This window comes from Barbatula barbatula (assembly GCF_947034865.1).
Source record: "Barbatula barbatula genome assembly, chromosome: 7".
NCBI classification, from domain to species: Eukaryota; Metazoa; Chordata; class Actinopteri; order Cypriniformes; family Nemacheilidae; genus Barbatula; species Barbatula barbatula.
The window spans coordinates 8,016,055-8,027,529 of NC_136770.1; the positions used below are offsets into that span (position 1 = coordinate 8,016,055).

Sequence of the window (11,475 nt, forward strand, 5' to 3'; positions counted from 1 at the left end):
GTCATGATCTGGTCCCTTGTTATTGTGTACTTTATATGTTCCTTCCTGTTTTATTTTGTAGTCCTTTGTAGTTCTGTTGGCGTTTTGGCCCTTGATGATTGTTTCCCCACGTGTGTTGTTATCTTGTTTTCTCCAATGTAAATAAGCCCTAGTGTTTGTTTGTCCTTTGAGAGTCGATATTTGGTTGTGATTTCAGGTCCTTAGTTTTTCTTTTGTGGCTTTCCTGTTTCCTAAAATAAACTCCGTCAACTGAATCTGAAGCATGTTCGCACATTAAGCTATCTATAAAATGTATTAATACATTTAATATTAATAGTTTACAGAGGCTCTTTTGTCTCAGTAACCTTGACAAACACACCTGCATTAAAACTCAGAGCTGATAGAAAAGACGATGGAGATAAAAATACTCAAATAAGCAGTAATATGAGTTTGACATTTTTCCATTCATAGAGCAGATTCTTATCAGATTTTCTGAGATATGAGTATTGCCCTACGCAAGCAGAGAGAAGCAGAGAGAGGGCGTTTTGGATACAGCCAATAGTCGCTTGGGTTGTGTAACCAATGTTGCTCTGTAAACTATATAGTGTTTAATAGACCATTTTCTCTAAAGTGCTTGATCAACTAGAGAAGAGATTAAATTCTTATGGATCATTGCATGATACTGGATACAAAAAGGTGCTTTAATGTCATAGAACAACAATTTTTGATTCCATAAAAAACACCCAAAAAAATCATCATTAGATCACAAAAATGTAAGGAAGAAATTGTCTTTAAAAGAGCCTTTCAGAAAATAATCCTCTAGTGAAACAGTAAAGGTTCTTTTATGGCATCAAACATTTACTTTTCATAAAGAATGAATCAGAGGATCTTTCTGGTTCATTGATTCTGTTGATGTGTTAGGGTGTATAGGAAATGTTTTCTTCAGCAATTTTTACAGCCTTCAAAAGACCTGTGTAAAACATGCAAAGAGAGAATGGCATAACGTTTAGAGTATATTTTCACAACTTTTTCATGCCATACCTATTTGTATGGAAGTTGCATTTTATTCTTTTTTTAAGCATTTGTTTTAATTTATAACCAGGTACCATACAAAATTTTTGTTTTAAAACCAACAAGAAACAAATATTTAAACGAAACATAGGTGAGTAAATAATGACTAAACTATTTGATCTCAGCAATTTTACAGCAAATTTAATAGTAAAGGAGAGTTCACCTTCAAAATGTAAATTCTGTCATACTCACCCTCTTGTCATTCAAACCTTTATGACTTCTTCTTCCGCAGAACACAAAAGAAGGCATTTTGAAGAATGCCTGTCTGTTACCAACAATTTTCTAAATATCTTTTGTGTTCTGCAGAAGACAGAAAGTCATACAGGATTGAAATGACAAGAGGGAATGTAAATTCATTTTCATTTTGAAGGTGAACTACTCCTGTAAGTAAAGCCTATTGAAGCATTCTAAATTAAGTTAGGCCTACATATCAAAGTTAAAGACTGATAATGTGATTTCAAACTTACTTCAGCAGCTGGAACTCACAAGGAACATTCCCCTAAATATGTCAGAATTTAAGATAAGGGCAAAATCACCACAAAGTTTGTAACACGTTGACGATAATTTTCTCAGCACAACCGTCCACTGTGGAAATGTCTGTGGGCAATGCCATGCAAATTTCAATCTTATAAGATGAAAAGTTTTTACCAAACGTTTTAACTAAAGGTTTCCACCATAGTGGGTGAGATACTACATTTGGTGTTTTAAGTATGCATTAAGTATCTCTTGAGTATTTAAAAGTATTTTAAGCTTTCTTTAATTAATTTCGCAATATTTAGCAAATTTTTCATACCTGAATTGTCCCATCCATCAGTCCGTATTTTGTGGTATGAAGAGCCATCTCTTTACCATTTTGTTGGGTATTATTGTTTTTAATTTGTAAATATTCATTGACAGAAATTATACAACGTATGTCGTCCCTCAAAACAACGTGCGTCCTTTTTTGTCACATCCATAACACATTAATTTTCTTAACAGTGTCCTTGGTGTGCCGCTAATTGGCTCAATCGGGTTTGTGATGAGTTGCTGCCTCCTAGCGGATATAGAACTAAAATACTTATTTTAGCCTACCACTACTAATGGTAACAATAATCTGTATAAATAATATATGTTGATAAACAGTGATTAAAACAGACAGTGCTGTGAAGAATCCCTATCAAAATAACAACAAAATTACAATAGTCTGCATTTTACGGTATATATCTCAAGAAGTCTATATTTCCCGTGTCTTTGTATGTGTAACTGCAACTATTCCATGCAAATGTAGATATTACCACGAAAAGATTAAAAGTAAAGGTTTTTACTATACTGATAGCACAGATGTCAACATTTGGTGTTTCGAATACCCATGTGAGGTCTAAAAGTTTTGGAAGATTTTCCATAGTCAGACTAGTGCCAGGATAACGGTACATTATTTCCTCATAATTTGGCATATGAAAATTAAAATAATTATATATAATAACTATTTTAACCATATCCATCCCTTCTCCATTTGCTAGTGTTTCGGGTGTGCATTTCAATTCATAGAAATCCTACAAATGTTTATTTTCCTTTTTTATAAACAAATGGTTCAATATGTTTGTAATAAATAGATTCTCTGAACGTTTATATGTTCTAAAGAGTTGTTGTATGTGAAATGACATTTGCCTGAAAAACCCGGAAATGTATTTTCAATGTGTGGCGTTTCGGATATTTAATGTATGAATGAAGAGTAACGATCATTACAAAAACTACACAACTTAATCATAGTATAAATGTACAGTAAGTTAGTGAACTGGACAACGAGTCACGAGAGTGATAAACATCCCTGAACTTAAAAATGTACTTGAGTAGACGTAATGTTATACCGGCCTATCAGGAACAGGCACTCATACGTGATGGGCGGGCATTATTGTACTGCTGCTACAGGGACACAAAGATGGAAATCCAGGGGCTTACTGACAGCCAAAACACTAACTACCAACATGGCGCCCCGCTTCGCGCGTTATTTTCTCAACAGGGAACAGCTTCAGAGACTTTTGCTCGCGCACGTCAAACTGAAAATGCGATCTCAGATCTCTCCGAATCGATCGGCTTGGAAAGCGACGCCAACAACAACCGGGCCAGGTCATCTCCGCTTCAGTTGATGGAAAATGGCAGTCTGTCTGTTCAAAACAGCCGCGGAAAGAAAGGTGATTTTCAATCAGCAGATGCCGAGCTCAGTGACGTGATTGCGAACAAACAGAAGGCGTTTAACGAACTAGAACTACTACCCTCAGACTTCGAGAGGGTCGTTGAACATGAGGACGGCGATCTGCAAATGGCGCATCCCCTCCTAGACCCGGAGAGCTGTGAACAAAGCCACAGTCCAGAGAGGACTATTAACAAAACCGGTTCATCGTCTAGCAAGAACTTGGAAGAACTCTACGCAGTTTTCAACATACTGCATAAAGAAATCGACAATAAGGGGCGTGCGGTGACCTTGCCTTGTAAAGTAGAAGAGAATGGCTTTTCCATGTCTAAATCAAAGGCGTTCGAGTTTCTATCAGATACAGACGAGAGCGTGACCAAAACGTCATCAAATTCGTCCAGCGATAGCAGTAACGAGTCTGAAAGAATAAACCAAACTGTAAGGGCATGTCTTGAATCAGAGAATCAATATCAGATATTATCAGAGGAATCTGAGAGCGATCAAACCGCATCACCTGCAGAAATAACTGGCACTACTTTTGTACCAGAGAACAGGGTTGCCACTGACGCAACTGAAATGGATTTCATCAATTTGACAGGTCAGGAGCCCAGCAGAAATGGGGACAATGCTCCTGACGGTACTTCAGAACCGGTGCATGAAACGTATTCTGGGACAATCATGATCAACAATCAAAGCATTATTGTAACTATTGAAAATGGAATATTGACCCTAGCCGCCCCACCTGAAGGCTTCGCATACAAGGAGGATAAAATTCTAAGCCTGAAAGAGCATTTGGGGATGAAAGACAACGAGGACCTTGTGCTGCTCAACTACGACGGGGGAAGTAAATCCATCGGTAAAATCAGCAATGTTGTCTCCGGTCAGCACTTTGATCCGAAAGCCGGACCGGTCAGCAGTGATTTAGAGTTGGCTTTAGCTGATGACTGTTTGCTGTCTGAAATAGGTGTTACTCTTGACTCTTATCCATCAGTCAAGCAAGAGGAAAGAACAGTTTGCACGATAGATCATGGAAGTATTATATGTCAGAATACACAAAGCAAAACGGTTACATCTGAAGGAGAGCTACAGCCTATAAACCTTTTAGCTGCAACAAGTTTGGCCAAGAAAGGTTCAGTTGTAAAATATCAATGTCCCCAACCGGGTTGCTCTAGCACTTTTGACACCCGGCAAAGCCTCAAAATTCACTTAGTCTTGCACACAGATGACCAGCGTCCCTTTAAGTGCACACTGGAGGGTTGTGGGTGGTCCTTCACAACGTCTTACAAACTCAAACGGCACCTGCAGTCTCACGACAAAGTGCGGCCTTTTAAATGCGAATGGTTAAATTGTGGTCGCTCTTTCACTACGGTCTACAATCTTAAAGCTCATGTGAAAGGACACGATCAGGAAAATGCATTTGCCTGTGAAGTATGTAGCGAGAGGTTTCGTACCGCCACAAGGCTCGCTAATCATCAGAGGACACACTTTGAACCCGAGAGGCCACATAAGTGTGAATTCCCAGGTGAGTTTGAATGGGGTTTGCTATCAGTAACAGAATAAGCTGAAAGTAACGCAATATTACATGTCTGTTTTAATACCCTCTCAGGATGTGAGAAGACTTTCATCACCTTCAGCGCCCTGTTCTCCCACAACAGAACCCACTTCAGAGAAATGGGACAGTTTTCCTGCACATATCCTGGCTGTGATAAGAGATATGACAAGGCCTGTCGCCTTAAAATACATCTACGTAGTCACACAGGTACAAAAACACATCTTGAGACCCGATATAAAGTCACGTGACACCTATTTACTTTATTCTCATGTGATTTTGTGTTTATTTAGGAGAGAGACCTTTTGTTTGCGATTCTGATTCCTGTGGGTGGACCTTCACCAGCATGTCAAAACTACTCCGGCACAAAAGGTTAGAAGCAGATGATTAAAGCGAAAGTTCACCCCAAAATGTATACACCCTCAAGTTATTCCAAACCTTAATAAAAAGCTTTGTTCTACTGAACGCAATACAGGTGTTGAAGAATGTTTGCATCCAAAAAGTTGGAGCACTCGTATGTTTGCACTTCTGCGACTCGTATGTATGGGCAGGTGGGGCAGTGCCCCTCCAAAATATTCATCCACAGAAATATAGAACTGTATATAAACTGTATCTAGCAAGGTTGTTAAATCGGAAATGTGTTCTGAATTACTCAACACATTTTTTCGGGAAGATATGTTAGACATGTAAGGAACTTTAAGCAGGGCAGAGAAATCCTCAGCCCTCTCTTGCTTGACATGCGCCTCATGTTTTTCCAACGTAAATCTGTAGCGAGAAAAAATGGAAGTGCTGACCAAAAGCTTATGTAAATAAATCGCTATTACATTATAGATTGTAAATCGTTAAGTTTAAGTCCTTGTGAAAAGCTGGTAAATAAATATAACTTAAATATACGGAAGGTCTACATTCTAGAAAATAGAACTTTCCATTCTATGGTAGTCGATGGTGGCCAAGAACTGTTTGGTTACAAAAGTTTCTTCCAAATATCTTTCTCTGTGTTCTTCAGAACAAATACATTTATACAGATTTGGAATAATTTAAGGGATGAGTTAATGAAGGCAGAATTTTTATTTAAGAGGTTTCTATCCAACTGTTTTTCAGGAAGCACAATGACGACAGGCGATTTGCATGTCCAGAGGAAGGCTGTGGGAAATCCTTCACACGGGCTGAACACCTGAAAGGCCACAGTATTACACACCTTGGCACCAAGCCATTTGAATGCCCTGTAGAAGGTCAGCATCTTGGATATCGATTTCCTCAACAACTAGAATGCTGTAATTGATAGTGTGTTACTTTATCACACTATTATGCTTGGATTCAGAATAGATTCTTAGGGTCACGATTCGATTCAGAATCGATCTATTAGACTGAATCGCGATTAATATGTGACTCGATTTTTTTCTCCCACCCCTAATGATTACTGCATTGATGCATAAAAACAAAAAATCCATTCCAAGTGGTCTACTAGCATATCTTTAAGCATCATTTGAAACCTCTAAACACATTTTGAGATGTTTAAAGATGTTAGTTGTAAATCACAGAAGAAACAGTCATAACTTAAATTAATTTGCGATCGTATTCTGGGTTTTCCTGTCACTGCTACAACATTTTCTTGATAAAACCATGGTCTGTTTTTCTCCACAACACCACCTTTGAATTAAAGTCATCGTGTTTTCTTTGTTAATGTACAGGTTGTGATGCTAAATTTTCAGCACGCAGTAGTCTCTACATTCATTCTAAGAAGCACAGGCAGGATGGAGTGACTTTGAGGAGTCGCTGTCCTGTGTCCGGGTGCACCAAACACTTTTCGTCACGCAGCAGCCTCAAGACGCACATGCTTAAACACCACAGTCTTAGTCCAGGTATACACAGCAGTACTGTGGAGCAATGTTTAGGGTTAAAATCTTGACCTTTGGTAACGTTGATTTTTAACTTCATCTCTTCCCTCAGATGTTTTGAATCAGTTGGACAGCGCTGCGACTCTCACCCCCAGCAGTGAGCTTACGAGCACTTCACAGATGGTCAGTGCCTCTCCAGGCCCCGCAGGAGCAGAACTTAGCAGTCTGGACTTGTCCTCGCTCTTCTCCAGTGTCCCTGCATGTCCAGCAACCACAGCTATATCTGTTGGGCCTGGAAACAACTCCGGGCCCACCTCCTTCTCCATGGACATGTCTCTGATCAACACTGGAATCCTGACAATAGATTCAGCCTCAGTTGGACCAGCTGTTACTGGTGCAAAGACTGTGGATCCCCTGATTTTAGCAACTGGGCAAGATATGGGGGTACATGTATTAGATGCAGGATTGGCCACTGGGGGAGGTGGAGGGGTTTTGCCCCATGCAATGTTGCATTTGGATGATGTACAAACGGTCAACCCTGAAGAGCTGGGAACCCTGCCAGCTCTGGCTATCCAAAGTACTTCATCATCAGAACAACTCCACGCTCTGAGGTCCTGCAATGCCTTGACTGCAGAATCACCATCATCTCTAGCTCCATCTCTCTCTTCTTCACTCACTCAGTCGCTTTCCTCCTTGACATCGGCTCTCCCTCCGGCGCTCAATTCTTCTCTTGTACCTTCTTTTTCTACCCCTCTTGCCTCTTCTCTCTCTTCGATGGCTCTGGCAGGGACACAGGTACCAGAGTTGCTTTCTCTTCATACCAAGGCTGACCTAGCAGGCAGCGAGACGGCAGGCGGCCCTTTGTTGAACAGGGTCGAGGTCATGGCCCAATCAGAAGGTACTAAGGGGATGTGTCAGTTTGTGTTCCCCAGCCAAAATGGATCGTACAGTGGGCAAAAGACCACAGAGATGTCTTCTGTCACCCTCTGTCCTGTTATGGTTAGTTATTGTAGGAACTAAGTTACTTTTTGCGTTTTTAGTTCTTTACCAATTTAGTGACCTGGAAGTGTGAAAATGAATTTAAGTGTGATTATTGTTGTGGTATTAGGAGAGCAGTGGATCAGCACGCACAGACTACAGGGCCATTCAGCTTGCCAAGAGGAGGAAACAGAAAGCCCCAGATTCTTCCACATGTACGTCACAGACTGGCCAAAGAAAGACGAAAATCGCCAAGAGCACCAGCTCTGCTCTGCCTACCACTTCAAGTGCTCATTTTAGAGAGGGAACAGTTACAGGAAATGGTGACATACCCATACGGGATCCGGTGTCTGGTGCGCAATTTGTCCAGATTCAGCTGCTGCAGGTGAGAAGATGGAAGGCATTTGTGTGCTTGGTGTCATTTTTGAGCCTTTTTACAAAAGAATAGTCTTGGGTTCAATTATGGGCACTGGCAAATTTGCACAAATCTTCCACAAGATCAGCTATTCCTTCCTAAGTCAGTCAAATTGTTAACTGATGCAATTCAGACACCAGTTCAGTTTATTGATTTGTGTGTTTTTGTTTCAGGATGACCCTGCCGCTGATGGAGCCTTGGCATTCCAGCTGACTTCCCAGACCTCATGTTCGCACTCTCAGCTCACCGTAGATCTGCCAGTCAACATCTTACAGGTTCATAGTGGATTACTCATAGCCATTGCATCACAAAATGATTCGTTTCAGTGACTAGAATGTGCTCAAGCTTTCTTGTGTTTATTAACCTACTTAAACTGTGATCAATATACTTAAGCACATTAAGTTTTGGTCTGACCTGTTTTCATTACAGAACACTCTAATAACTGTACAATGTATGTGTGAACGGTGACCGGCCCGTCCATTGGACAAAGTGATTTTCCATCCCGCAGCACTACTCTCCCACCGTTTTTATGTAAACGCGATAGACGGGCGGGTTTCAACGTTCGCACCCGTCTCTCGTGTCTGCAGTGCCTCGTGAAGCACGTGTCTTTATGAGCTTTGGGAGAGTGCAGTGCGCAGCTAATCAGCAGCTGAGCTGACTGTACCACAGTCTTGTTTTGTTGTAAAAATATCTAAACATTCTTAAATCAAAATACAATTACTTAACAAGAAAAGTGACTCGTTTGAGATTAATAGTCCTAAAGTTAAGGTTGAAAGGTTCATAATTGCTGCCTCCAAAGAAGTTAAAATGTTTTAAATATATTATTAACAGTTTACTAGCACTACTAGTTGTCAGAAATATGAAATAAACATGTGGTTTAAAACGCTGACAAGTGCTCACCGGATAGTGGGCGAGTCTTTAGCTGGCACAGTGCCAAACACCCCACAATTCTTACCTGTGTGATCTGCTCCAGAGAACAGCTGATCACGATCACAACTTTTTCACTATGCTGAGTCATAGTGTCAAGTCACGAGTCATTGGTGTCTAATGCCCAATTTTTACTTCTGCGTCGGACCCGCGTACCCTACGCCATAACCTCACACGCACCTCTCCAGAAATGCAACTACGCATCAACTCAACGCGGACCGCAGGCAATTTGATCTGTTTGAATCCCTCCCTCAAGTCAAAACACATTTTCTGAATGAATTATCTAAATTATTTGTTCTTCTGTATTTAACATCTCAAGCTGCAACAAAAGTGACCGCTACCACTTCTAATGCTTCTCAAATGAGCCGATTCTTCTTCGGCTCTTCTCTTGGTTACACAAGTAACACACGTGGCCACTGACGCCTAGTGGTCATTGCCTGTTGACCTGGACAACTACGCAGAAGTGTAAATGAAAATTGGGCTTTAGTCTGTAAGAATTGGGCTTAAGTCAAGTAACAAGTCGTCTTTTAAGTCGAGTCTACTCTAAGCCATGAAACTCGATTCCACAACCCTGATATGAGAACCAATGAGATTCAGCGGGTGTGCCGCCATCCTTGTTCTCTTATCTGTACATGACTGCTTGTTGGGAGCTAGAGTTGTGTACTATGCTATATGTAATATGTTTCAAATGTGAAAAGAAAGTTCTAAACCATTTTTATGTATTAGATGTGTTTACTTACAGGAACCCACAGCTTTGACTGAAGATGAAAATGGCTCTGATAACTCTCAGTTCACTGGCAGCACCATCAACCTACAAGATTTGGAGTAACAATAGAAGTGTTTCTCAACAATCATCTGTGACCCCTCCTACAAGCAACTGACTATGGTCTTTAACTGTATTTATCTTTAGTCACCCTGATTAGACTGATGGTGAATATTTATTTACCTTAAGTCAACAGAGCAGTGCTATGTATGGATGCTGAATTGTTGAGATGATGTGCTGATGGAAGCCCCAGGTTCCAGCCTGGCCCGGGTCATATTTATATCCCTTCTGCTTTTGTAGATACCAATAAAAAATGACAGTGTTCATTAACATTTGCCTTAAATCTTGATTGACAGCTATGGAGCAAATTCTGACGTTTCAGTGTCTATTTTTGTATGATTTTGTAAAGTGTGATGCTATGGTTCATATGTGTAAAAGCAAGGTTTATTCTACTTTTCTTTTATAAAATCATGATATTGATACGTATTTATTAGGTTTGGTTTACTTTGGAACAAGTTAATAAAATTTTACATTGAAATCAGATCTATGTCTACAGTTTGTGGTGTCGTCTTTTTTATGATGATGACTGATGTATTACACACACATAATTATTGCTGCAAACATTTGTGATGTTTTAAAATATGCAATGTTACTGCAAAGGCTTTACAATCATGAACATTTAAGTCACTCAAACAATTGTTTTATAAACACATTATTTTCTCCATGGAGTCACCTTTATGTGCAACATTAGGTGCAAAATGAAAATATAAATTCAATAATATCAATTCGATTTTTCAGTTTCTAAACTACTTTTAATGTGTTATTTAAATGGATCTAAACGCTCTAAATTGCTAAATTAAAACGCATTCCCTGGATTAAGATAGTCAAGCAAAACTGTAGCAAAACTTTAATTCCAAGTGTTCAACCTGTTAATGCATTATCTATAATAATGTAAAAGGTAGACAAACAGATGGTAGAGAACAGACGGACAGGTAGACTATAAGAGTCTATAAGAGATAGCTAGGTGTATGATAGATGTAGAGGTAGATTGTTTGGTAGATAGATGGATTAATAGATATACAGGGGGTAGATGATGGGCATGTAGATAGATAGATGGTAGATGGCATTATTCATTAAAAACATTATTCAGACACCTAATAATTTCTCACATTATCACAGTTTATTCGCTATAGTTCTGATGCATCCTTGCAGAATTTGACTATACCTTTTCCTCAGATCAGTTGATATTTCGCTGGTTTTGGACATCCATCTGTTAGAAGAGATTGTATCCATCTCGTGAATTAGTTTGAATAGCTGTCAACAAACAATTAGATAACGCCAGTTTAGGGGCAACCAATTACCAAGCAATGCTTTGTAGCTGGTGTTAAAGAATTTGGTCCCAAATTTTACTGGTAGTCCACTGAATTGAGAATTTTTGGTGATACTGTATAGAGGTTGACATAAAAAATATATATAAATATAATAATAATATACCTATAATAGTAAAAAAATTAATGTATAGAATTTATGTATATTTGTTGTGCTTTTCTCATTATTTTTAAGGTTATTCATTGTTGTTACAAAGCCAACCGTACAGACAGTGATTCACAGAAGGAATGTGAATTTCAGCATTTCAAACAATGAGCTTAAACAACAGTTTTTATACAAGTAACTGACAATATTCACTCAAATTCATTATAAGTAACCTTCCGTGACGCCAGTTGTATGCGCCATCAAGCTACGAGGATCAAGTATAAATTATCATTCAGTGATTAAGAACAGACT

At 39.3% G+C, this 11,475-nt stretch overlaps 1 protein-coding gene across 1 annotated transcript; it reads left to right on the forward strand.

Annotated features, from left to right (window-relative positions):
• The first annotated feature begins 2,926 nt into the window (after positions 1–2,926).
• On the forward strand, positions 2,927–10,236 carry LOC306896802 (zinc finger protein ZXDC). Its single transcript, XM_079461072.1, has 9 exons — positions 2,927–4,742; positions 4,827–4,979; positions 5,063–5,141; positions 5,871–6,001; positions 6,461–6,631; positions 6,720–7,606; positions 7,716–7,970; positions 8,174–8,275; positions 9,670–10,236. The coding sequence occupies exons 1-9, from the start codon at positions 2,969–2,971 to the stop codon at positions 9,754–9,756; spliced, it is 3,639 nt and encodes a 1,212-aa protein (XP_079317198.1). The 5' UTR covers positions 2,927–2,968; the 3' UTR covers positions 9,757–10,236.
• The last annotated feature ends 1,239 nt before the right edge of the window (positions 10,237–11,475 follow it).

Excerpts from the sequence above, each read along its gene's own strand:
- LOC306896802 (XM_079461072.1), top strand. The coding sequence starts at position 2,969 with ATGGAAATCCAGGGGCTTACTGACAGCCAAAACACTAACTACCAACAT. Across the intron at positions 5,142-5,870 it reads AAACTACTCCGGCACAAAAG|GAAGCACAATGACGACAGGC; the intron begins GTTAGAAGCAGA and ends ACTGTTTTTCAG. Across the intron at positions 6,002-6,460 it reads ATTTGAATGCCCTGTAGAAG|GTTGTGATGCTAAATTTTCA; the intron begins GTCAGCATCTTG and ends GTTAATGTACAG.